Source organism: Pezoporus flaviventris, unplaced genomic scaffold (genome assembly GCF_033815535.1).
Source record: "Pezoporus flaviventris isolate CSIRO_AGI_PZ_B2104156 unplaced genomic scaffold, CSIRO_AGI_Pfla_v1 ptg000056l, whole genome shotgun sequence".
In the NCBI taxonomy this organism is placed as follows: Eukaryota; Metazoa; Chordata; class Aves; order Psittaciformes; family Psittacidae; genus Pezoporus; species Pezoporus flaviventris.
In genome coordinates this window covers 715,268-740,891 of record NW_026892604.1, presented here as the reverse complement: position 1 = coordinate 740,891, position 25,624 = coordinate 715,268, and the positions used below count along the sequence as shown (strand labels likewise).

The following is a 25,624-nucleotide window of genomic DNA, read 5'->3' as shown; positions in this document are numbered from 1 at the left end:
AATGGGAAGGGCGGGGTGGGGCTGTACAGTCACATGACGGTGCGCGGCTCTGCGGGGTGCTGCTGGCTGGGGTGGTCTGAGGCGGCGGCGCGACCATGGTGAGGGGCGGCGGGGCTGGTGGGGGGGGGCACTGGGTGCGGCGCGGTCGCTGCCGTGTGTACGAGTGGGAAGGGTCGGGCCCACGCCCGCCGGTGCCCGAGGGACAGGCCCGTCTGCTCGGGGTCGGCTGCACCCGGGGGCTCCTGCTGGGGAGAGCCGTCAGCGGCCGCGCCCGGTGGCCGTGAGGGCGCTCCTGGCCGGGTACGGGGACCGGAGTTCGGCCCGGAGGCTGCCGGCCGGGCCGGGCAAGGCTGAGTTGATGGCTGGGCCTGCGATGCCCGCGGTAGCAGTACGCGCCGTGGTGACGGCTGCCTGCGGCCCACCACCGCGGGTCAGAGCCGTCACTGCCGTGCTGGGCCGCACCGAGTTCTCTCGTGGGCCGCAGGGGAGGTCGGTGTGTTGGCTGGGGAATCGCTGCTGCACCTATGGCCGAGTTGTGTGGTGTAGCATGCTGCTCCTGCCGGCTATGTCCTCTCCAGCGCTGGCAGACTTGTTCCTCTTGCCCGCGTCGCAGCCTCCCCCCGAGGCAGTTCCTCTCCCGACCCTCCAAGGCTGCTGTTTCAGACTGTCCTAGCGAATATCTTTTCCGTTCCTGCAGAGAAGGTGGCTTTGCGTTGCTGAGGCCATCTCCATAGAGCTTCTGGAGCACATGATGGTGTTTATTAGAGAGGCAAACCTGAAATTTCAGTATGGAAATAGCTTTTATTGAGAAATGCTTTTCAGCTTCCAGTAAAAATAAGGGGGCAGCCAAGTTTCCTGCTAAAACTGAAGGTCTGCCTGTTTAATGTGTCTTCTGCAGCATTTAATAATCAATCAAACTTTAAGCAGCACTTGCTGTAACTATCACAGCATGTTAATTGACCTAAGTGCAGAGTATAAACAGTAGCAATAGTATGTAGACGGTGGGGGAGAAAGTAAGTGCAAGCTTTATAAAGCAGGAATTGCACAGTTCTTAGGCTTTTGGAACAAACTTTCTTCTTCAAGTTATGTATATGCTGTTATCAGTTTAATACTACATCCTCTAGAGGTAGAGGGGACAAAACCTGAATGTTACTTGAGAGATGAATGGAAAAAAATAAACTAGGTGATGTGAAATGCTAAATCTACGTAGATGCTTAAGTACCTTTAGCAAGACTGATTTTAAGAGGGCGCTGGCTGTTCTTGACCAACCCCTGAATGCAAAGTCCAGCCCCTTGATTCTTGTTAATGTCTTGTGGCTTCCTGTGGCAGTAAGTAGCAGTTTAAACATGTGAAAAATGTTTTCTTCTCTCTGGTTCATCTTTGAGCTCCTATATATATAAAGTTGTGGAGTTGCCTTCAGTATTGAAGAGTAATGCTTCCATGTGATATAAAATGCTTATGCATTTTCGGTGACTTCCAGGCAGCTCAGCGATTTTTACAGAATTGCCTTGTGTGCACCAAGGTTTCATCTGTAGGCTGACAGCTGTCCTGATCTGCTTCTGCAGCTAACCCATCTTCTGTCTTGGGTAGTGTTCATTTGAAATAACTCAAGGGTGACTGGTTGGTAGTAGTCCTAATATATCCAGCTAGGAGGAGGCAGAAAAACTTTGGATAAATTTCATTCATTGTGGAATCATAGAATCATAAAAAAGTTAGGGTTGGAAAGGACCTTAAGATCATCTAGTTTCAATCCCCCTGCCATGGGCGGGAACACCTCTCACTAAACTACGTCATCAAGACTCCGTCCAACCTGGCCTTGAAAACTGCCAGGAATGGAGCGTTCACAACTTCCTTGGGCAACCCATTCCAGTGCCTCACCACCCTTAGAGTAAAGAACTTCTTCCTTATGTCTAACCTGAGCTTCCTCTGTTTAAGTTTGAACCCATCACCTCTTGTCCTGTCACTACAGTCTCTGATGAAGAGTCGCTTTCCAGCATCTTCTGCTACTTTGAGGTCTCCACGCAGCTTCTGTTCTCCAGGCTGAACAGCCCCAGCTTTCTCAGCCTATCTTCATACGGGAGGTGCTCCAGTCCCTAATCATCCTCATGGCCCTCCTCTGAACTTGTTTCAACAGTTCCATGTCCTTTCTTATGTTGAGGACACCAGAACTGTACACAGTACTCCAAGTGAGGTCTCACGAGAGCAGAGTAGAGGGGCAGGATCACCTCCTTCGACCTGGTCGAAGCTGGTCACGCTCCTTTTGATGCAGCCCAGCACACAGTTGGTTTCTGGGCTGTGAGCCCACTGAAGCTGGCTCATGTTAAGTTTCTCATCAGCCACCACCCCCAAGTCCTTCTCCACAGGGCTGCTCTGAATCATTTCTCTGCCCAACCTGTAGCTGCGCCTGGGATTACCCTGACCCAGGTGCAGCATCTTGCAGGTACTAATCAAAAGCATGTGAGTAAACAGAAGGAAAAATCATGCGTGGAACAGGATGTGAGCACATGAGTTATCTAAAGAAAGGTATTTAATTATTTGGAGATTAGATGAAAATGCGCTTTAGAATGGAACAGAAGCAAAACCTTCCACTTGTTTTATTGGTACTCTGTATCCAACTTAACATACCAGTATAGCCAGAATTCAGGCTTTTTGGTAGGCTCGATAAGCTTGCCATGAATTCTGCTGTATTTCAATACTATGTAATTCTTTCTCTTGAGTACTGAAAGTTACCAGATTTGTAAGTGAAATGAGCATTGTAACTAGTCACACATTGACTCAAAATAATAACTATCTACAGAGTGCAGCTAAATCAAGTGTGAAACTAAGTATGGAGTTTATGAAGTCTTCCCAAGGAGCTATTAGAAAATAAGAAAATTCTACACAATAGGTGTAATATTTACTTTGTGTGTTGAAGAATGTTATGTATGTTAAAGCTATTACGAAGAAAGGTGTGGTCCAGAATTATGTTTGCTGCTGTGATAATACACTTTTCTAATTGTTACCTGCAAAATAGCTTGTATTGGCCACTCTGATCAGCCATGCAGTAGACTCCTCCCAGGCTAGTTTGGGTTTAAAAAAAAAAAAAATCTTGTTTTCAAAGTCCAAGGCAACTTGCAGATCACCAGCCTTTATTAAAAAAAAAAAACATAAAACAAACGAACAAGCAAAGAAACAAAAAACCCAAAATTAAAACCAAACCACAAACCTAAACAACAAAGAAACAAACCTGAAAGGGACAAAACCCCTCACACAGCACACACCAAAAACCAGCTCTTCTCAAGAGCTGCTGATGGTGCAGCTAATGATGCAGTTCTCTGTTCTTGTCACTTGTCATGGTTTAAACCTTTTCTCAGAGGAAAAAAGGTTAGGGAGCAAGTAAAGCAGAAAATTGTGTTTACATCAAGTCTTTTTTTTTCAACATTTGCAGTATATCTAATAGGGGTAAGGCTCAGGCATTTCTAAAAGCCTGTAATTTGCTTATCTTGTGTTCATGCAGGAGTTTATGCCTTACTGTATATGTTGTTGACAAGCCAGAACATTCTGTGCTGTAATTATGAAGTACTGCTGCTTTTCTCCAGTGTCAAAATCTGCTTCAAAAGCTTATGTTCCAGATTCTTGTTTGTAGGTTGGCATAGGACTCCACAGCACATTTGCATTGTTTTGATAAAATAGCACTTGAAAATGCCAGGTTTTGTTATTAGGTTCCTAATTTAAAGTGGAAGATAGAGAACGTAAACAGCTTTATTCAACATTGTACCTGACAAAAGAACTAGTTTCCAGTTTGGTGTGTGCCCTGCTAAGTGTGGTTGGTAGGATTTTAATGTGTGTTTTCTTTCCTGCAGCTGTTTTTTGCCACAGCTTCCTCAAACTTCAGGTGCATGTTATCAGGGTTTGTGTATCTTGATATGATCTTGTGTGACAGTTGATAATAACCGTGTGTGGAAATCTCTGTCATTCTGAATCTGAAAGTAGCTTGCTTTCTGAAGTAGAAAAGAAAAAGGTAAGCTGATAAACACTCAAACTTTGAAACCTAAGAAAGAGTTAGAACTTGTTCGGTGTTGCTGCTGTTAAGATGTTTTCATATAGAAGTGAAGCTATTACAAACACCACTTTAGACTGCTTCTTTTATATGCTGGTGGCAGTGGTAGGTTATCTCACGACCTGTGTGACTGTACGATGCCAATACCACCTTCTTTAGACATGAAGTACAATACCCTGTAGTACAGACATCTTTGTTTAGACCAGTCACCTTCTCAGTTGTTATACTGAAACAAATACAAGTGTGATTTTAGTCTTAATCTTGAAGAGATACAGAAGAAAAAAATTGATCGCTTGTGGTATTGTGGAAATGCTTGTCAATGAATTCAGTCATGTACTTTGTATAGTCCCAGCGTTGAATACAGCGTGGGACCTTGCTGCTCAGATTTAGAGCAGAAATGGAAATGGCTTCTGTTGATGCAGGCAGAATTTGATACAAAGCTGGCTGGTTCAGTATAAATGTGAAAGCTAGGTCTGAAAGCAAGACTCTGAAACTCCAATAGTTCCCTAGCTGTTGGTAAAAGGCAGTGGTTAAAGTTGCGTAAGAAAGTATATATCTTCAGTTAGATGTTTCTGGTGAGATTATTATTGGTATCATGTGGGTAAACCCTTAGGGCCTGTGCAGTGGATATTTTAGGTGAGGCACAACGCACACAGAACTGGCCCCACCCTTTACACCTGAGGTTTATCTGCCAGGGGCTAGCGAGCTTGGATGGTGACAGCAAAGTCCCTGGGTCATAGGTTTGTTTAGAGTGTCCTTCTCTTAGATGGGTGGCCTTACAGGGCTATACGAGCTCCATCTGCTCGGGTTTGAAAAAGGTGGTGTCCTTCTCCTAGGATGGTTGCCTGAAGGCTAGCGAGCCCATCCTGCCCATGGACACGCTATGTCTGACCCTTCAGTTGAGACCTGTCTAGCATGGGAGACCCTACCGGAGGCATAAGCCACCACCAGCATAGCTCCCAGCCTCACAAGGGCACGCAAGCTCTTTCCCCATGACAAGGGGGTGTCCGTGAAAGAGTGGTATCATGTAAAGCATAGTGTCAAACTCATAGTAGCCGTTATGCTTTAACCAGTGTTTTTCACACCAAAACTAAGGAAAGTGATGCATGTGTACTCTGCCAACTACTTCTTGGGGCTGTAGCAAACCAGGGTTTCAATAAATGCTTTAACTTGGTGTTGGCCTCAAAAGGCTGCCTTCTCACAGTCCTTCTTGCAATGTTTTATGTGGTTGTAGCATGAACGGTAAACTATGGATCAGCTGGACTAGTCTTCTGGCTTATTTGATGGTTTACAGCCTAAACAGATTTCCCAGCCCTACTGAGCCCTGTGGACAGCTAAGGATGGCGCAGCAGGACTGGTGACTGTGTAAGCTTAATGCCCATTAGAAAAAGGGAACATGGGCAGTTATGGTTAGTGTCAGTGTTACTGTGCTGTTTCTGGCTGTGCTGTAACATAGAGATATCTGATGTGGTTACAGCATATGATACTCAGTAGTGATGTATCTCCTCTAAAACACTAGTGCTAGGTTCAGGAGATGGTAGAGTGTGACAAATGTTCTGTCATAGGCATAATTCAGCAAGTCTGTTACAAGATGTTTTGATATTGTTGCACACCATTCCAGCACTGTCATCTTCTGTTCCTTAAAATTCCAATCTGTTGTGGAATAAATAAAACTTAGGAATTGCAGTGACGTTTGCTGGCAGAACATTTCTTGCTTCACAGATGGAGGTTTTCTAAGAGTTTGTACCTACTGAATGGCCTGGGAAGTAGGGTCATCTAGCCATGGATGCTACTGTTGCCTTATGCTTAAATTCTTTCTTGAAAGAGCTGCACTTTATTAATTACAGAGAGCTTTGTAAGACATGCAGTCACTCTAATTAATATAAGTGGCTTTTTCTGTTGACTAAATAGACTTGTTAATTAGTTATTGTGCATGGTTTGAATATTACTGAGGCACACTGAGTCATGGAAGTGTTGGTTGGAACGAACCTTTATCTCCTATAACTTCCTCCTTGAAGGAGGATTATCATGAATGTTGGTTCAGCCTTGGTTTTGTCTAGCTGGGTGATAGAAAACCTTCAAGGGCAGTTTCACTGCCTATTTGGGTGTGATGGAGGCAATCTGTATGTAGAAAAGGATATGGAGAGAGCAAGGGGGAAATACTGTCTGTGTCTCTTTAGGGAGATTCCAATTGCAGAACAAGAATGTAATTAAGTATGGGAGAAAACAGGGGTGTACTGAGACTGCAGTGCTCTATAACCTGGAAGTTCTGATAAGTTAAAACCTCTTTATTTTAATGAAAACCTCAGTTTTAACCTCAGTGCTCAGAAGACATTTATGGGGACTGCACTTGGGGGCTGTGTGGAGGGAGTTGGTACTGAGGATACTAGCTTTAAGAATGTTAGGATGATGTAGCTCATAGCCTACTAGCTTGTTACTGAGATATAGTGAAAAAGAGGATACTGTCTGAATCATAAAGAATTGCAATATGATCCTTGGAAGGCAAAAGATGTTGAAGGCCTTTGAGGAGAGTTAAGAGGAGGACATCACTGGGATTGGTAGCAGACATGAAGAGTTGTTGCTTCTCTTCAGTTTTCTGTTGCCTTTTGTAAGTCACTTCTACCTTCCAGAAAGCACTGGCTGTACTTTTATCCTTTGCTTATCTGAAGCTTGTCCTTAATAGAGTCCTGTGGCTCAGACAGCAGATAATTGAGAATTGTGAGTACAGGAAAGCATCTGCGCACTTGCAATGTGTGCAGTCTGGGCTTCGCTTTGAAACTCTGTGTAAAGAAGTAACAGTGCTTCCTCTCAGCATAGTGATGTCTGCATTCTCTTGAAGATTTTTCTTGTCAGATCTTGCACTGGATTCCTGACCTCTAAATGTTAGAAGGGAAAAGTTGACCCTGTTCTCTCCTCTTGGCTGTGGACTCCAAGAAGCAATGGTGTTCACAGGCTACTCATAACCAGTCTCACCCCTGACCTGAGGTTTTTGTGAAGTCCTGGGAGATCTCTCACTTACATATCACACAGCTGTTTGATAACTCTTGAGTGGTTACACTGCAGTGTCACTTGCACTGTATTCTAAACTGCAGGAATCTGGTTTGAATCAAGTCATAAACAGCTTCATGAAAATTACTGAGTTCTGTTTGGTTTTGTTTGTTTTATTGTTGGTTGTTTTTTGTTTCCTTCCAGCCAATAACACAGCAATCTCCTCAGGATGAACAGGAAAAACTCCTGGATGAAGCCATACAGGCTGTGAAGGTGCAGTCTTTCCAGATGAAGAGATGCTTGGTAAGAGTGTGATTTTAAAATGCAATGAAGCTTCTTGTCTGCTTGGAGTAAACCAGTAAATCAATACTAATCTCCAGTACTGTGAAGAGAAGTAACCCAAGTATATATAGGTGGTAGATTAGAAGTTTGCCTTATATCATGTGGTGCCAGGTGATTAAATGCATCATAAGTCTAAGTTATATGAAGCCTAATAAACTGTGGCTTTCAGTAGGGTGATGGTGTTGAGCAAGAAGTAGGAAAAGAAGAATTCTTAACAGTGGTCTGCTGGCAGCATGTATCCTCCATCTGCTTTTTTAAAAGGCTGAAAGTGTAGCTTTCTAAAATACTGTGGTTGCCTAGTATTTCTTACAGAGTATTCTCTCTTTCTTCTTCTACAGGACAAAAACAAGCTCATGGATGCTCTGAAACATGCTTCCAACATGCTTGGTGAGCTGCGGACTTCTATGTTATCTCCAAAGAGCTATTATGAGCTCTGTATCCTTTGAAAAGGAAATAAATAGTTGAAGTGCTGAGTGAAATGTTCATCTGCTTTTTTGGTACAATGGAGCTTGTCTATCTCATATTTACTAGCACTTTTTTTCCTCAGTATTTAGTTACCTGAATATATTGTAGGAGAAGATACACGTATTTGCTCACTGTGTAAATTTGTCTTTTCCCTTTGGTATAAGTCTTCCATATATTTTCTGTCTTCTTTTGGGAGCTTTCAGTAGTCTAGTTCCATAAAAAATATCAGCTCTGTAAAACAACTCTGCTTGCACTATGCTACCCCAAAAATCTGTAAAACCAACTTATTTTTTGCCCTTCATTATATTATTAGCTTCTAATCACATGTAGTACCTCAGTGTGTTTACTTGTGCATACTGTGGTATCTGAAGAAATTTATGTGACTTAGGAACAGAATGTGAATATGGATGGATGATGTTCTTCTAAAGACATAGTATGCAGTTACTCTAGATACTCTATTCAGTCACATTCATTTGCTTGCTCTTTTGACTTAGGGTTTTTTTCCCTTTTCTAATATGCTAAAACTGACAGTTGAAGGCTTGGGGTTAGTTCTGCATGTTTATCCCAATAGTGATTATTGTTTCAGAAGTACTGCCTACTTGGGCATGGTTGTACTTGGTACAGCATCTTTCCTTTTTGGTGTGAATGAGCAAATTAGTGTGTAAATCTGTTGTAGATATTTTAAATTAAAATCCTTAACTATGAGAAAGACATGGCAATTTCTGATGAGCTGCACTACTTGGAAGTCTACCTGACAGATGAATTTGCCAAAGGAAGGAAAGTGGCAGACCTTTATGAGCTAGTACAGTACGCTGGAAATATTATTCCAAGACTGTAAGTGTGTATATGTTACCGTGTGTTAAAAGTAGTCAGTAGTGGTCGGACTCTCGGTGCAGATAATGATTGACTCTGTTTGCAATGGTGAGCAGTATTTCTGCATATCTTAAGAGAGGATTGCTGTGAGACTTCTGAGATTTAGGCCAGGAGCGCAGCTTTAGAAGGTCAGTTCTTCCTGCTGGTGTGTTGTTTTGCACATGACCAAGATGGAAGCACATTGATACTGGAAAAAAGTTGGCTTTTGAGTAAAGAGCTGGTCAGTGGAAGATGAGTACCACAGTACTAATGGAAGATTAGTACCACAAAAGTATCACTTTCTGATCACTAAGATTGATTACACATTTATTAACATTTTCAATTATCTGTTAATGAACTTGTACCTGAGGATCCAAGTCTTAGATTCTCACACAGAGCAGGTGCTTCATAACTGTTTGTTTCTTGGAGGATAAGAAATGTGAGAAGGAAGCCGAAAATTTCTGTGACTTAATTTTAAAAAGCTTTGTGGTTCTGAATATGTGCTTTTGGTGTTAGCATGCTAGAGATGATATTGGAAGGCTTATCTTTAAATATATTACCACTGGGCTGGAGTAGATCTAGATAGTCAGACTTAGGACTCGGATTTTGTTTGGTAATGCAGTTTTATTAACTCCTGACATTATGTTCATGCCAGGAAGAGGCTTTGGAGATAACAAGGCTGCATCCTCATGCAGTTTCTGGAGTTTGGCTAATCACTACCATGATGTCTTTACCCCTCTGCATAATCATTTGAGTTGTCTTCTTGCCTGCTTGATATTGACTCTTACTATCCCTCATGACCATTTCTGGTGCTTTCATGAAGGTTCTGTGCACATCCATGCAGGAGACAGAGGTGTCAGAGGCTTGAGGCCTCTAAACAGAATGTGTGAAAGTCCTGAATGTTGTGAGTTTTTTCTCTTAAGCGAAGGGGACTCCAGTACACTGAAGCATGAGTCCTTTGTGTCTTGCATGTCCCTTCTACCTTTCACTTAATAAAGAGATGCTGAAAGAATGAGTACAGGCCTGGGGATTTCTGAAGAGCATAGCACCTCTCCTGCTAGACTAAAGTGTGAAAGAGGCTTAACTGCTTCACCATAACAGATTACTTATCTATATGTGTTGGAGATGTTTTCCAGTTTAGTGGGGTGCTGGAAGTATAGACAAGCTAATCTGAGAGCATTCAGAACTTGATGTATGCTAAGCATTTAAAGATTCAATGTATGAAGTGTTGTGATGAGGCCAGGTGGCTATTCAGACTTTCTGTGCTCTCTGGAAGAGGAAAACAGGAGTTGAAAGCTAATTTAATGTGCAAAATTATGGGACCTAGATGATGTTGTATTGCTTTCTGTGCTTTGGTAATACTGCCAGGAGGGAAGAAAGGAACTGTTACCTTTAAGTATGTTGTTATTTATAATTTATTGTTTGATTCTGTGCCTTTTGCAGATATCTCCTGATAACAGTGGGTGTTGTCTATGTCAAGTCATTTCCACAGTCCAGGAAAGATATTTTGAAAGACCTGGTGGAGATGTGCCGTGGAGTACAGCATCCTCTTAGAGGCCTCTTTCTTAGGAACTATCTCCTGCAGTGTACCAGGAATATCTTACCAGATGAAGGCGAGCAAGCAGAGTAAGATCATAGAATTCCAGACTGATTTGGATGGGAAGGGACCCTAAAGCTCATCCAGTTCCAGTCCCCTGCCATGGGCAGAGACACCTCCCACTAGAGCAGCTTGCTCCAAGCCCCTATGTCCAAGCTGGCCTTGAATACTGCCAGGGATGGGGCAGCCACAGCTTCTCTGGGCACCCTGTGCCAGGGCCTCAGCACCCTCACAGGGAAGAATTTTTAAAAAATTGTTTTAAACATAAACATAAGAATTCTCTTTCAGATTTAAGGTTTCTCACAACACAGGGTATGAACCTGTGTTTAGCTGTAGCAGTTATTTTTCTCCTTCCTAGTAGCTGGTGTAGTGCTGTGTTTTCAGCTCTAGTCTGAGAACAATACTGAGAGCACACCAGTGTTTTTAGTTGTTAAGTGTTGCTTACTCTGATCAAGACTTTTCAGTCTCATGCTCTGCCAGTGAGGAGGGGCATGAGAAGCTGGGAGGAAGCAGAGACAGGACAGGTGACCCAAAGTAGCCAAAGGGGTATTCCATACCACAGCAGGTCATGCCCAGTATAGAAACTGGGGGGAGCTACTCAGGAGGCCCAGATCACTGCTCAGGTTGGGCTCAGGATTGTTTAGCAGGTGGTGAGCAATTGCATTGTGCATCACTTACTGTTTTCCCCTTTTAGTTTTGTATTCTCTCCCCTTGTTATTCCCCTTATCATTATTATTATTGGCGGTAGCAGTAGTGGTTTGTGTTATACCTTAGTTACTGGACTGTTCTTATCTCAACCTGTGGAATTTACATTCTGTCAGTTCTCTTCGCCATTCCTTTTGGAGCTGGTGGGGAGGGAAGTAGAGGGGGAGTGAGCAAGTGGCTGCATGGTTCTGAGTTACTGCCTGGGCTTAAACTGAACAGAATTCTCTTTCAGAACTAAGGTTTCTCACAAGAGAGGGTATGAAACTTTCTTACGAGCCCACTATACACTTCTGTACCCTCTTACCTGCTTAAAATGGGATGTTCACCAGATGGGAGGGATGAATACCTCTGACACACTTCCTTTTCCTAACCTGTCCTCAATTGCAGTGAAGAAACCACTGGAGACATTAGTGATTCAATGGATTTTGTGCTGCTGAACTTTGCTGAAATGAACAAACTTTGGGTGAGAATGCAACACCAGGGCCATAGTCGGGACAGAGAGAAAAGGGAGCGAGAAAGGCAGGAACTCAGGATCCTAGTGGGAACAAACCTGGTTCGCCTCAGTCAGTTGGAAGGTGTCAATGTGGAGCGATACAAGCAGGTAGGATGTCTGTCCTTGCTTTTTGACTTTTTTTACTTTTTCCAAATGAAACCAGTTTGGACTTTCAGATAGGCAGCTTGAAGTGTTACGGCTATGCTGAAAGTTCAGTAATCCTGGTGCTTCTCAAACTCTTCACCTGAGTAAAAGTTCTGAAGGCTAATAAAGCTGTGTTAACATGTTGTGAGGCTGAGGATGACTCATGCATTTTTCATTTAAGTTTGTGTGTAATGTTGATAAGAAGTTTTAAAACTTTCCTTCTTAATTCCCATTTTACTTATCGAATGAGTTGATTTGAAGGGATGTGTATCGCATACAAAGTTCTGTGGTAGACTTTACTACTTAAACAAAGCTATGCTTCCCAAAGCATTCAAGAGAACTGTTACTGCATGAAATGATAGTCAAGCAAATACATTATTTAGAAGTTTGTCCTTTGAAAGTTCTACCATATAGCTTCTAAAAAAATATTTTTAAGCAGTGCTGCTGAGACCGAGTAGTAGTATGTGCCAGCAAAGCTAGTAGCTCTGATATTCTAAATCAGTTTGCAGATTGTACCATGTATGAAAGGGACAGATATCTGAGACCAGGAGATATATTTTTTTTTTTTCTTCTGAAGGATGGAACTGCTGAAAACTGGGACTTTTTATCAGAAAGTAAGGAAAAATTTGAGAAATGTTAGAAGTACTGGTCTGCTTGGATTAAATGTGCAAGTCTGAATATAAACTTAGAAAGTAATTGTCAAATCACTGCAAAACTCTTTCTCCTATTCCAGATTGTTCTTTCTGGAATATTGGAGCAAGTTGTAAACTGTAGAGATGCTTTAGCTCAGGAGTACCTCATGGAGTGTATCATACAGGTGAGCTGCTTAAATTCAATTTCAGTGATGGGACACAGGGACACTTATTCCTTTATTTTTAGTCAGATTCAGGCTTTCACCTCTTCTCATGAAATGGAAAACTTCATCATTCTTACTCTTACCTAGTGCCTTATCCCATATTTTTTAACAGATGAGCAAAGTGGAAATGAATTGATTTTGTGCTCCTTCTGCTGCAGAAGCTTGTAAACATCTGAGCTGCAGTGCCTGCAGTATGAATTATAATAGATAGCTGGTCCCTCAAGTAACCTGTTTGTCTTGCACCTCTTGCTTCATGCATTTACCCAGTCATGGTCAGCTTGGGGAGCTCTAAAGCACTGGTAGGCCAGTCCATATTTACTGTGTGGCTGTCTGCCTTAGAATTACTCTGTTGCATTTTACTGCTGTGTAACAATTGGCAAATTTAATTTGATGTATTTTTTTGGTAACTAATGATGACTGTTGATCTAAAACTAGGTTTTCCCAGATGAATTTCACCTTCAAACCCTGAACCCATTTCTCAGAGCCTGTGCTGAGCTGCACCAAAATGTGAATGTGAAAAATATAATTATTGCTTTAATTGACAGGTGAGTGACCATGGGGGTGGAAACTGGCTCAAAATTAAGTTTGTGTTGTGCACAAGGAGATGATAATTCTTCCAGCATTTGAAAATTTTCCATTTTTGGTATCATGTAACTTCACTGTTTCTGTGTATTTCCATCAGCTGTAATTAAGGCTGTGAATAACATAGCTTCTGCCCTCTGGACTCTGCTTTTACAGCTTCCAACGAAACCTGCTTTAAGGACTGATTAAAACTTGTAAACAGATTAAGTCAGAAAACAACCCATTTAGTATCAACCAATTTCATGTTTCTGAGCTGAAGTGGTAGCAGTGTTCTGCTTTGACAGCCATATCGATCATAAGTATCTCTTGAAACCCTGAAAATCCTCATGGCTAAATCACATATCAAGGATACTTTACCTTGCAGTTTTGATAAGAGCATAACATAACACCTCTTCATAAAAGAGCTAGTAGGAAATGGAACTACATTCTTAATTTCTTAGTTTACCACTAACTTCCTGCCTGTTCTCCCAGAAGTGTTTTTCTTGTGGAGGTACAGCTTAAGACTGCTTGCACTGAATTCAGATATGGGGGAGGAATCATAGAATCATTTAGTTTGGAAAAGACCTTTAAGGTCAAACTGAAGTTTTGATCTGTATCCTGAAAGGAAGCAATACAAATTATCAGTGAATGCCTGTACTTTCGTAGTGTGGAAAGGAAGTGCACTTTCCTGGCTTTTTGAAGCCTCAGAAAAGCTTTGTCCTGGCGTTTGCACACAAGTGTATGTTCCTTTGTGTATTTGGTCCAAGTACCAATATATGGACTTCAGTTGCTATAGGGATCTTGAGTCCTACTGGAATTCAACAATGAGTATAGTTGTGGTTTTGTTTCTTTGTCTTCTCTAATGTCTGAAGATGGAACAGGTATATATTAAGCATGAATGGTATAACTTAGGATCTTATAGTAAAAACAAATCTGTAGTTTGTTTTCTTAAGGTTACATCAGATCTATTTGTTAAGGACTTCAGTCTTACTGGAGTATCTTTCAGTATTTGTGCACTTGGCAGAGAAGCAGTTCTGCCTTCATCCAGAGATGTTCACAGGAATTCATTGGTTTTCTACACTTTGCAGCTGTGATTTTGTGAGGGTTTTCTCAATTTAGTTAGCTTTTTAAAAAAAAAAAAAACACAACAAAAAAAAAACCAACACAAAACCTCCAAATCGCAAAGGCATTGCCTGTAACAGTGTAATTTCTGAAACTGTCTTGTGACTGCTTTCAGCAGGTGTCACAACCTTTTGCTAGCTTCTTACTTAACATTAGTGCATAGCAATGTGATTCTTGCAAGGTTTTTCTCAAGTAGCTTTGCAGTCATGTCTACTTAGAGGACTTAAACAGCTTTGGTATTACCTCCACAGTAAGTTTTCACTATTAAAAACAACAGCAAGCAACTGACTTAAGACTGAGCCTGCTGTCCTCCTAGACTTACCACTACTGTGTTTTGTTGGGGCACTAATAGTGTCTTCCAGAGCTTTCTCATTTGGCTACAGGACAAGGTAAAAGTATGGTGGTGTGATGTTCATCATCTTTGTACTATGGCAAGTTGTGCTTCTGACTGTAGTGTTACTGCAGGTATTGGGGGATGGATCTGTCCCATGCATGTAGGGAAGATGCTCTTGTGTTTAGATTGGAGTTGTTAGGAGCAATTGTTGTGTGTTTCAGTATTGTGTAGTTAAGGTGCGAATCTGCCCCATAGAGGTAGTGCCTGTTGGCATTTCTCATCTTTATTTCAGCTGGTATAGGATAATTGAACATCTGTGACTGCTGAGGAAGCTTGTGAAGCTGTAGTCCCTATTCCCATGGGGCTTTCCTGTTATGCAATCTTTCTGCAAATAGCCTTGCTGCTTTGGGATCTTTCTTGCCTTACTCAGCCATTCACAGCTTTTAATTATGCTGCTGTCTGCCTGCAATTTATCATACTTTGTAGCGTGCTGGCCTTAACTTCTGAACTGTTGCCAAGAAAAGCTGCCTTGTCCCTTTGAGAAAAAGCAGTGATTGTTCCTAGCTTTAGAAAGTCTTCTTGTTACCACCCTAATGAAATACAGTAGTAGTTCAATGTCTGTTTTTAACTGGCAGTGAAGTTTCTTGGTACCTCAGCCTTTTCTTACCTGCCTTTTTGTTTCAGACCCAAAGTTCATTCAAAATTAAAGTTTAATAACTTAAAAATTTTAATCAGGTGCGTTTTCCTAAATACTTTTGTATTTAGTATGTTGGTCTTTCTTTAATTCAGTATAGAATAATCCCTTGGCAATTAGAAAGTAAAGATAGCAATGCTGAGCTTTTTTTATGTTGCAGCCTTGGTAAGTTGCTTGCCTTCCTGTAGTGTTTCTTATGTTGTGTCTGATTTTTGCAGAAACGGTGGTTGGAGTGACTTTCTCTTATTACAGATAGAGACAGGTCTACAGCATCCTTTGGATGCGTGCTGGATAGTGATCTCTTGCTTTGGTTCTCCCCCCCTCCAAAAAAAAAAAAAAAAAGTATTCTTCTCCACTTCAAATTTGCGTTGTAGTTTGCTCTTTGCAAACATCAGAAGTACCAAACATGTTGATCTGTCTTTGGAGACAAAGCATAGTTAAGTCAGCATATTTCTTCTGTTTTTCCTCTAGAGACTGTTTAGCAGAGAATGCTACTGGATATCTGACTTCAGTAATATCACTGAATAGATGCAGGATATTTGCTCTTCCATCAGCTGAGTAGAATATTTCTTTCTCTACTAGAACAGAATATTTGCTCCTAGCTGAAAAACATGGGATAATGAAACGTCCTTCTTGCTCTTTCTTCAGCTCGCCATCTCTGTTAACGCACTTTTCCAGGACTGATATTTACCAGGCTCAGTTGCTCTTGAGATTTCTGACTTCCATTAATTTTCTTTTTTCTTGTAATAGAGCTTGCAAATACACCAAAAGACTTGCTTTGCCTGTCAGTATCTCTTTCTCGCCTGCATCTGAGAAGTTGAAAGACTTCGCTGACCAGCTGCTTTTCTTTATGTGTTACCAGGTTAGCTTTATTTGCACATCGTGAAGATGGACCTGGTATCCCAGCAGATATCAAACTGTTTGACATATTTTCACAGCAGGTGGCTACTGTTATACAGGTATGTTGGGTGTTCTTGCATGCAGTTTTGGGATGGTTTTGCAAGCTATGTGCTTTTTTTTAATCCACTCAGTGCTGTCTTAAATTTCAGTCTCGTCAGGACATGCCCTCAGAGGATGTGGTGTCTTTGCAAGTTTCTCTCATTAACTTGGCTATGAAATGCTACCCAGACCGTGTTGACTATGTTGATAAGGTGTTGGAGACAACCGTGGAAATATTCAACAAACTTAATCTAGAACAGTAAGTAAATATCTCCTGCATTCTCTTTGGTGTGGTGATTAATACTTCAAAATCTTGACTTCTGCATTTCATATTTAGCAAAATAGCAAACATGCTTTGATGTGTAAAATTAGCACCTTTCTTCAAGCTATAAAGGATCATGATACACTGCTGACTCACCAGGACTTGCTCACGTGTGCATAAATCCTACTGTGCCACTCTACAGTACACAATGTGTATGCCAAGCAGTGTGTAGTCGTTATCTGTTCATTCCTTACAGCAGTTGAGTTCTCCCCTTGCTGAATTTACAGCCACAATCTCTGCTTCTGCCATCAGCAACTTAAACCGTGCATTTTCCACTGTACATCCTAAAGAGCAAGATAAAAGTTGGTTTGATACCTTTTCCTTTCTCTGTATCAGCAAGTTGCTTAGATGTTGTGCTATACATCAGAATTGGTCTTGAAACAGACTTTAAATCTGTCTGCATGTGTGAACTATTAATTAATTTTATGTTTTGCATGTTTTTTTTTAGTATTGCAACAAGCAGTGCTGTTTCAAAGGAGCTGACTAGACTTTTGAAAATCCCTGTTGATACTTACAACAACATCCTGACAGTTCTGAAACTAAAACATTTTCACCCACTCTTTGAATATTTTGATTATGAGTCCAGGAAGAGCATGAGTTGTTACGTGCTTAGCAATGTATTGGATTATAACACAGAAATTGTATCCCAAGAACAGGTATGACATAAGTTAATTTGAACTGCTGTTTGATGATATGAAAACAAATACTGAGTGACTTAGAATCATAGACTTCATGCAAGACATGCTTTGTTTCCTAGTGGGCGTACCTCTGTCTTCCCATCTTAGTAGCAGAGCTTTATCCCACATGATAATTCGTCCACCCATGTTCTTAAGTATCTTGTCTTTGCACATCTTACCTAACCTCATCCTAGAGACTGTTTCTGTTAAGTTTGAATGAAGACCCTGAACCCCCTTAAAATTACCTGAGGAAGACTGGATAGTACTTTTGGGATCTGAATTTCCTCTGTGCTGCTATGCTGTCCCACTTGTGCTAGGAGGGACTGTACTTCAGGGAGTAAGGCTAATACCTTCTAAAGCATCACCAACTCAGACTTTGCTCATGCTTCATCAGCTCTGTGAATGGCTGTGAAGATGCCACCAGTTCACTTCAACTTATGCTTATAGGCTGCTTTGGTTTAAACAGAGCTATTATTGCCTTTAACAGGTTGATGCTATCATGAATTTGGTATCCACACTGATCCAGGATCAACCAGATCAGCCTGCTGAAGATCCCGACCCTGAAGACTTTGCTGATGAGCAGAGTCTTGTGGGGAGATTTATTCATCTCTTGCGTTCAGATGACCCTGACCAACAGTATCTGGTATGGCCATCAGTGCTTCGAAATGCTTGTGTTCCCTGAATTGTCAGTTCTTCCTTTATTTGCTGTACAAGACTTCAGTGTAGCTGGGACATCACTGTAGTGTCTGGGACATCAGTGTGTAGCTGGGACATCACAGAGTACTGGGGCATCACTACTCTGGTGCTACATATTTGGTAGAGAACATTGTATGACATGTTTAATGCTAGTATGAAATGGTTTGTATTTGGAAAAAGCAGATAAGGACTTAAAAGCATAAGGTGGCAGTTTTGATGCAACTGTATTAGTTTGTACTTTTGGATAAGCATCACAAATGCTTGTATCAGATTTTCCTGCATTACAGGAACAGTAGGAAAAAATCCAGGACTATGGGATTTTCATAACTCTTTCACAGTATTTCACTTTAAATTATGTGTTCTGTATGGAAGAGGTCTGAAATGCAAATTCATTCACCTTAGTGCACTACAAGCCAAAGTGTCTAATAAAGTGAGTAATGGGTGATGACAGATTTCTGTTTACTCATGTTGTTTACATGAATTCTAGTAACTACAATTCAGGTAACCTAGAAATGTATGTAGGGTTGGACACTGAGCTTCACTTCTAGTGCTTGTTTCAAAGTGGTAATGGACTGCCGTGACTAGACAGCAAGGTAATAAAACCTGGCTGTAGTAACCTAGCCATCATTGTTCTGACACAAAATAAATCTCGCTTTTAAACTCTGATCTCTAGTAGAAATTACCTGAAATTTGGTTTCTGAAGTTTTAGTGTGAAATATGGTACATCTTGAGTTGTGCCCTTTGAAAGGGAGTCAGGTTATTTTAATGTTTAGCTAGCCTTGAATGAATTGAATGATTTCCAATATCTGAGATTCTTGCTATTACCAAGAATTCTGGTTGTGAGAATACATGACTGATTGTATCAATGGATAGAAATAATCCCAAAATAAGGGGAAGCGGAGAAGCTAAGAGTACAAACAAGGAGAGCTCATTAGTCTCTCTCCACTCATTGAGAACAAGGGCAAAAGGCAGAGTATCATGTTCATGTTGTATGTGCAGCTTGTGCTTAAAACTGAGAAATGCAATAAAAGCAGCATTAATGAGCATAATGAAAACGTAAAAGCAGGGGGAAGTGGCAACAGTTGCAGGTGTGGCTATCAGAATGTAGTGCTATAGTCTCTCTCAGAGTATGAGATGCCTTACGGACTTGTGTGTTCAGTTTCATGAAACTTGGCTTCTTACTTTTTTATGTTCTTACAGGCTACTGTAGGGAAAAATAGTCCTTTTGTAGCTTCCATTGCGTTGAGGACAGAATGTATCTGGTGTCATTAAGCTGGATTAAGCTCAGGCAACTTCCATCTTCCTGCACAGTCTGAAATGTATCTGCAATAAGTATAGTACAAGAAAAGTTTGTGGAGATGATACAGACTGCACACATTTAATTCAAGTAAAGCAACTTGTATCTAGTCCTCCCAAAATACTGTCTGATGCTGCCACCATGTCTTTCTGATTCTATAGAGTGCAGACTAAGTTATAGATATGAATAACGCACATTTTGAAGAGTGCTGTAAGCTTACAGTGCTTCTATTCTAGATCCTCAACACTGCCCGGAAGCACTTTGGTGCAGGTGGGAACCAACGTATTCGTTTTACACTGCCACCATTGGTTTTTGCTGCATACCAGCTTGCTTTTCGCTACAAAGAGAACTCCAAAGTGGTAAGCTGACCTCTAGGTAACTCTTGTGTACTTGCATCTTTTGGGCTTTCTTAAAAATGCATTTTGTCTGGCTGTGTCTGTGTGCTAAAACTTGATGTAGAATGCTAAGGTTTTTGTTTGCTTTTTCTTGAGCCAGATTTTTACTAGAGGTAAAAGTAAAGAGCTTTCTAACTTATGGAGGATTTTTATCAATTCATACTAAATTACCTCAGCACTTGAGGAATGCTGAAGCAGAAATTGGCTAGTTGTTTATTCATGAAGGTGACTGATGTGTTTTTATTTGGGGAGACCAGAGAGCTGGGACACTGCAAGTGCTGGCATGAAACCAGTTTAAATCCAGATATTGAAATTAATCAACTTCTAAATCTGCAGCTCTGCTATTTTAATGTTTCTAAAGCAAGTGTTTCTTTGTAGTTTAACTCACACAGTAGTTGCAAAAGTGCACACTAAAACAATCACTGGTCCATCTTGGCCCTTTAATGCTTTCTGATTGAAATACTTAGCTAAAATATTACTTTCCCTTATTTGGAGGATATATTGTGGGGAAATAAGTTAAAATGCTGTTTGTTAAAACACTCCTCAAAATTAATGTTTTAAAATTATCTTCCCTTCCTTATTGATGCTCCAGACTGAATAGAATTTTACTCCATTTAACTGAGCAAAAGCCTCATTAGCTATGTTCTAAGCATAGGTGTGGTAACTGCAGTTACTTGTGAGGAAGGTTTCTATGAGCTGGTAGGAAAAATGGGTGTGAACTTTTTGTAAATGGAAGAAATACTTTTGTGAATGCACACTGAGGTCAACACGGTACTGCTAGGGCACTCAGTACTGCTTCAGTAAGTGCCTGGTGTGGCACGCAGAAGAAAACAGACAAGCATTTGACAGATCTTGTTACAATTCAGATTCTCTTTGTAGCAATAGTCTTCTTCAAGCTTTGGCTTGTTCCTCTTCTCTAGGATGACAAATGGGAAAAGAAATGCCAGAAGATCTTCTCATTTGCTCATCAGACCATCAGTGCTCTGATCAAAGCAGAGCTGGCAGAGCTGCCTCTCCGTCTCTTCCTACAAGGAGCACTGGCTGCAGGAGAGATTGGCTTTGAGAATCATGAAACCGTGGCCTATGAATTCATGTCCCAGGTGAGTGTCCAACTATTACACTCACTGTCCTGTGCTACCTTAAATTTGGCTTGGGTAGGTTTCCTGAACACTAAACCATTCAGTGTAATTAAAATATCTTGAAATGATTGACAGCTAATGCCACTATGTAGAAACTCCTCATCTTAATTCTTGCTTCCCAGGCTGCTGTGGAATTAACCTCCATTGCTACTGATTTGAATACTCAGTTTGACAATATGTGGTATATTGCAGTACTGCCTCCTAGTCGCATAGTTGGCTCACTGGAGGAGTGCAGCTCTCTCAACGTAAAAATGCTCCTTCACTGCTTCCAAGCCTGTCACAGCTCTTGCTGTCAAGCAGGTGTTGTCCTGACCACAAGCCCTCTTTGAAAGTTCTCTAAAATTTGCACTGTTCACACCTGTCATGCTAGGCTTTGCTAATTAAAATCCTTGTATTGAAATCAATTATAAACTAGCATGAAAATCCACTTCAGCCTTTTTCTTGAGGCTGATAACCTCAGCCTTTCCTCACTGTCTAGTATCGGTTGCTTTTATAGCACAATTCTGAAGATGAGAGCAGCATGGCAGTTACATGCCTTCTATTTGAGATGATTCATAGATTCGTAAGATTTTTAGTCTCATATTTTCTCTCAAGGCTTTTCATCCATGTAGCAGCAGTGCCAATGATTTTTACCTACTCTGGTTACTGACCTACCTCTCAACTTTGCTCTACTGTTCTGTGTGTTTCAAAGAACCAAATGCTCTTCAGGGACTACTATTGTTAAGAGGTTCCATATTCAAACAGATGCTTGAAATGAGGAAAAACTCAATCTTCAGGTTATATGCAGAATCACATTTGTTTACTATGACCACTTAAGTATTTTGTGGAAGATTTATTTCCAGTCTGTGTACTTAACGTAATTTTGACACTCTCAGTGAAAGATCTGTTTTCCTGCCTGAAGCTTTTAACTAATGTAAAACTGGACACTTTACTGCCTTGTCACTGGCACGTGTGATTTGGGGTTTTTTGCTGATGTGTTCTAAAGCAGTGATTAAGTCTTGCTTTCTCCTTTGACTAGGCCTTCTCTCTGTATGAAGATGAAATTAGTGATTCAAAAGCACAGCTGGCTGCAATCACCTTGATAATCGGGACATTTGAGAGGATGAAGTGCTTCAGTGAGGAGAACCACGAGCCTTTGAGGACTCAGTGTGCATTGGCGGCCTCTAAGCTCCTTAAGAAGCCAGACCAGTGCCGGGCTGTGAGTACTTGTGCCCATCTCTTTTGGTCTGGCCGAAATACTGACAAGAACGGAGAGGAGGTAAGAATAAAGGGACAGCAGTGTAACACATCCTACCTCTGCCTTCCTTCTCCTTGCTCTGCCTTTCTTCTGAAGGCACTTGAAGTAGATATACCACTTAGTGATGCAGACTTTGTTGAAATGTGTTCTAATGTATAAAGCTGCTAAATCGCACTGCAGTGCAAGCTGCATGCATACCAAAATGGAGACAACTCAATTTTAAGGGTGGAAGTACCATTCAAACTTCGGAGAGGAGTTGGAGACTGGAGTCTGCATTTTGCATGTCTGTTATTGTAGATGTCTTACATGTGAACTACTAAACTTCCAAATTAAAGATACGCATTATTGAAATTAAATGTAAAAAAAAAAAAATTATGTGTTCTTCAGGGGTGGTGACATAAACTGTTGTAATTGTGAAAAACAGTGTTTGAAATCTGTTTCTCAAAATATGCATTAGTGTACATATTACAAGATTGAGTTCATTCATCTCATTATCAAGGGCTATCAACAACTGTTCATGTTTTTGCCTGATTTAACAAGACTTAAACTGTCAATCTTTCAATGACAGCTTGTTTGCGCAGTTTGTGTAGTTTTCTGTTTGTAGTGGACCACCTGGAAATGTGCCAAGGGAAGAGATACTGGAGCTCCCTAAGGTTGTTTTATCTTCTAATCTTTTGTTTTTTTCCTTCTAGCTTCATGGAGGAAAAAGAGTGATGGAATGCCTAAAGAAGGCTCTGAAGATAGCAAATCAGTGCATGGACCCCTCTCTGCAAGTCCAGCTTTTCATAGAAATTCTGAACAGATACATCTACTTTTATGAAAAGGAAAATGAGGCAGTGAGTGGAAATGCACTCTCTCTATTGCATCTTTTTAAAAGAGGATTTCTTTAAGCTCTTCATTCATGCTTATACCCCAAATCATGTGTCTTCAGCTTGCTCTGTAGTTATAAGAGGCACAAGTTCTGGCAGTAAGAGTAGCAAATTCTGGATATGGTAGTAATATTTGGGATAAAGCTTCGTTCTTACATGGGTGAAAACACCAAACGTTTTCTGTCTATGTATGAATTTAAATGTTGTGGGACTTAGATACCAGAAATATTTATTAGATTAAAACTTACTAGGACTTGAAATTTTACTACTTGCTCATCTAACTTTACAGGTACATAACTTAATATGTCCATAAGGGAAAGAAAGTCGTTACTTTCAGGTAGTGATTCAAGGTCACTGCTGAGTGCATCATATGGTTGGTGTAAGCTTTAGTTTTGAGAAACAGATAATGACATCTCATGTACCTGTTTAAATTCTGCATCTGCAATCTGGGATAATTGTTGCATATACTCGCTGTTAGTAAACAGTAAAAAGTAAACTTTTTGAAAAAGCAGATGTTGATGAATACCCTGTACTTCCGAAAGAATGTCTAAAGAGATTTTAGGGATTTGCTGACTTCACAACAACTGAACTGGCTTCCTGCTGTAGTGTTCTAGCATAGGAGATGCAGTATCTGATGGAGATGAAAATAAAATCTTGAATTTCAAAACACTTGGCAGATGTAGAAACAGCCTTTGGATTCAGTGGTGTTCTGTGTATTGCAGGACTCGCCAGGCAAATGTGCTTTCCTAGGCAGTGACTTAGTGACTAAGAACTACTTTAAATCTGGTATGACCATCCTGGCTGACTTCTACAAGAAACAGATTATATTAGAGCACACAGACAATCTGATTATCTGGGTTTTTTATTTAAAGCTTTTTCAATTTATGTTGAATAAGAGAAATGCTGTAGTAAAAGTCATAAATCTATCAGATTAATGACTGATTAAACTCGTTACATTTGCTGGCATGGGGGCAATTTCCACAAAGTTCTGAAATCAGAGTAGCCCTATGAGAAGCAAGAGAAGGCTGTCTCCAGCAGTTTGTCTGCATGCAGCCTTGCCAATATTTCTAAGAACTGTCCAAATACAAACAGTTTAGACACAAGTCTGTTAAAGCCAACGTCAATGCACTTCTATGCGGGTCTTGCTGATGGCTTCTGTTTATGTTCTCCTGTAGGTGACAATTCAGGTTTTGAATCAGCTGATACAGAAGATAAGAGAAGATCTCCCAAACCTTGAGTCTACTGAAGAAACAGAACAAATTAACAAACACTTTCACAACACACTGGAGCACTTGCGTCTGAGGAGGGAATCACCAGAATCCGAGGGGCCAATTTATGAAGGTCTTGTTCTTTAGGAGGATACACACTGTACTTACTTCTTTTCATTTACATACCGTATGGTTTATTTGTTTTTCTTTGTAAGGTAGATTTATAGGTTGAGCCTTTCAGAAATGTCAAGTTAACATTTGTGTGTTCAGTCTGACACTTCAAACACTTGCGTGGGGTACTCTTAACAATTTGAAAGGTTGGACCAGCAACTGCAGGTTTTGTCAGTTAGCATGGCTGAAACTTTCTTTGAAATCCATGTAACATGGTAAGGTTCTTTAGGTTCTGAATTTTCTTGTTTTTTCACTGTTGCTTCTGTAGCACTAGAGTTCTAAATTGGCAGTGACTCATCTGAAACTATGTCTGATCCTTATACAGAGCATCAGATTTTTGGGATTATTGTATGTCAGATTCTGCTTGTGCTTTTCTTTTAATGCAAGTTAAGACTAAGTGTAATATTTTTCCCTAAAAACTAGAATATATTAATGCATGTTTGGAGAATTTTAAAGCACCACATTCAAAACCAGAAGTTATATTTTGCATATTAAGGCTCTGTGACATTCAGTGAGGACCAATACTGTGCACAGGGTATATTTATCAAGATAACTTTGTTCCAAATAGTATAAAAATAGAGAAATTGCAATCTATATAGATATGTATAACCTTCATTACTGTAAATTTAGGGGGAAACACATTACACAAGTTTATTCAGTATCATGATTTTGCACCAGTGAAACAATAAAGTTGCTATTAACGCATGTTGTTTCATGTCTCTTCAGAGCCCACTGTTGAATCCAATGTTAATGTTGAACCTTTTGATAAAACCAAAAGAACTTCTGTTCTATAGGGACAGAAGAAGCAAAGCATAGTTAACCTGGAGAAGCTGGGAGGCTGCTGTGTTTCTGATGTGGAAGTTTATCATTCAAACACAGTATTTTTCCAACTGATGCCAAGATGATGTGTGTTCACATTTCAGAATGCTTTTATGACATCTCTTGAGGGTAGAAAACCCTACTGGATTCTAGGTCTGTGCTAGAGTAATGAGTGGCAATTACATGAAAAGCCACAGGAAACAGAGTGGTAGAACAATTGCCAATGGCAACTCCTTTGAAAACTGGTCTGGTCTGTTAGTTAATGCCAGTTGCTGAAAGCTTTGAAATTTTGTTTTACCTTAACTGAATGTAATGTTCTAAAGTTTAACTGATTGAACTTCCTTATTTCTTCAGTTGACCACTTGTGAAAATTGACCTGGCTTGATTAGATAGTGAATGAGACTCCAATAATTTAGTGTAACATGTTTTATAAAAAAGGCAAATATGATCCTAAGAAACAGGAATTAGGGAGTAGACAACAATTTCATTGATCTACTGATGTGTAAGTCTGTCTTGGAGGGGAGGAGGAATGAGTAGATGATCTAATGGCTTTACTTGCCCAAGTGATGTAATTAATGCTGTTGAAAAACCTTTATGTTGCTCTGTATCTGGATAATGTTCCTCCTAAGAGAACTCTTAAGTTGATTGTTTTATTATAAAACA

At 40.5% G+C, this 25,624-nt stretch overlaps 1 protein-coding gene across 1 annotated transcript; it reads left to right on the top strand.

Moving 5' to 3' along the window:
- Position 1: 1 nt before the first annotated feature.
- On the top strand, positions 2-24,847 carry VPS35 (VPS35 retromer complex component). Its single transcript, XM_061469331.1, has 17 exons — positions 2-98; positions 7,232-7,330; positions 7,708-7,804; positions 8,545-8,668; positions 10,130-10,312; positions 11,376-11,589; positions 12,359-12,442; positions 12,917-13,026; positions 16,055-16,151; positions 16,242-16,390; positions 16,902-17,109; positions 17,618-17,773; positions 19,360-19,482; positions 20,439-20,618; positions 21,676-21,915; positions 22,587-22,730; positions 23,939-24,847. Exons 1-17 carry the CDS (start codon positions 96-98, stop codon positions 24,116-24,118), a joined length of 2,391 nt encoding a protein of 796 aa, XP_061325315.1. The 5' UTR covers positions 2-95; the 3' UTR covers positions 24,119-24,847.
- Positions 24,848-25,624: the final 777 nt, after the last annotated feature.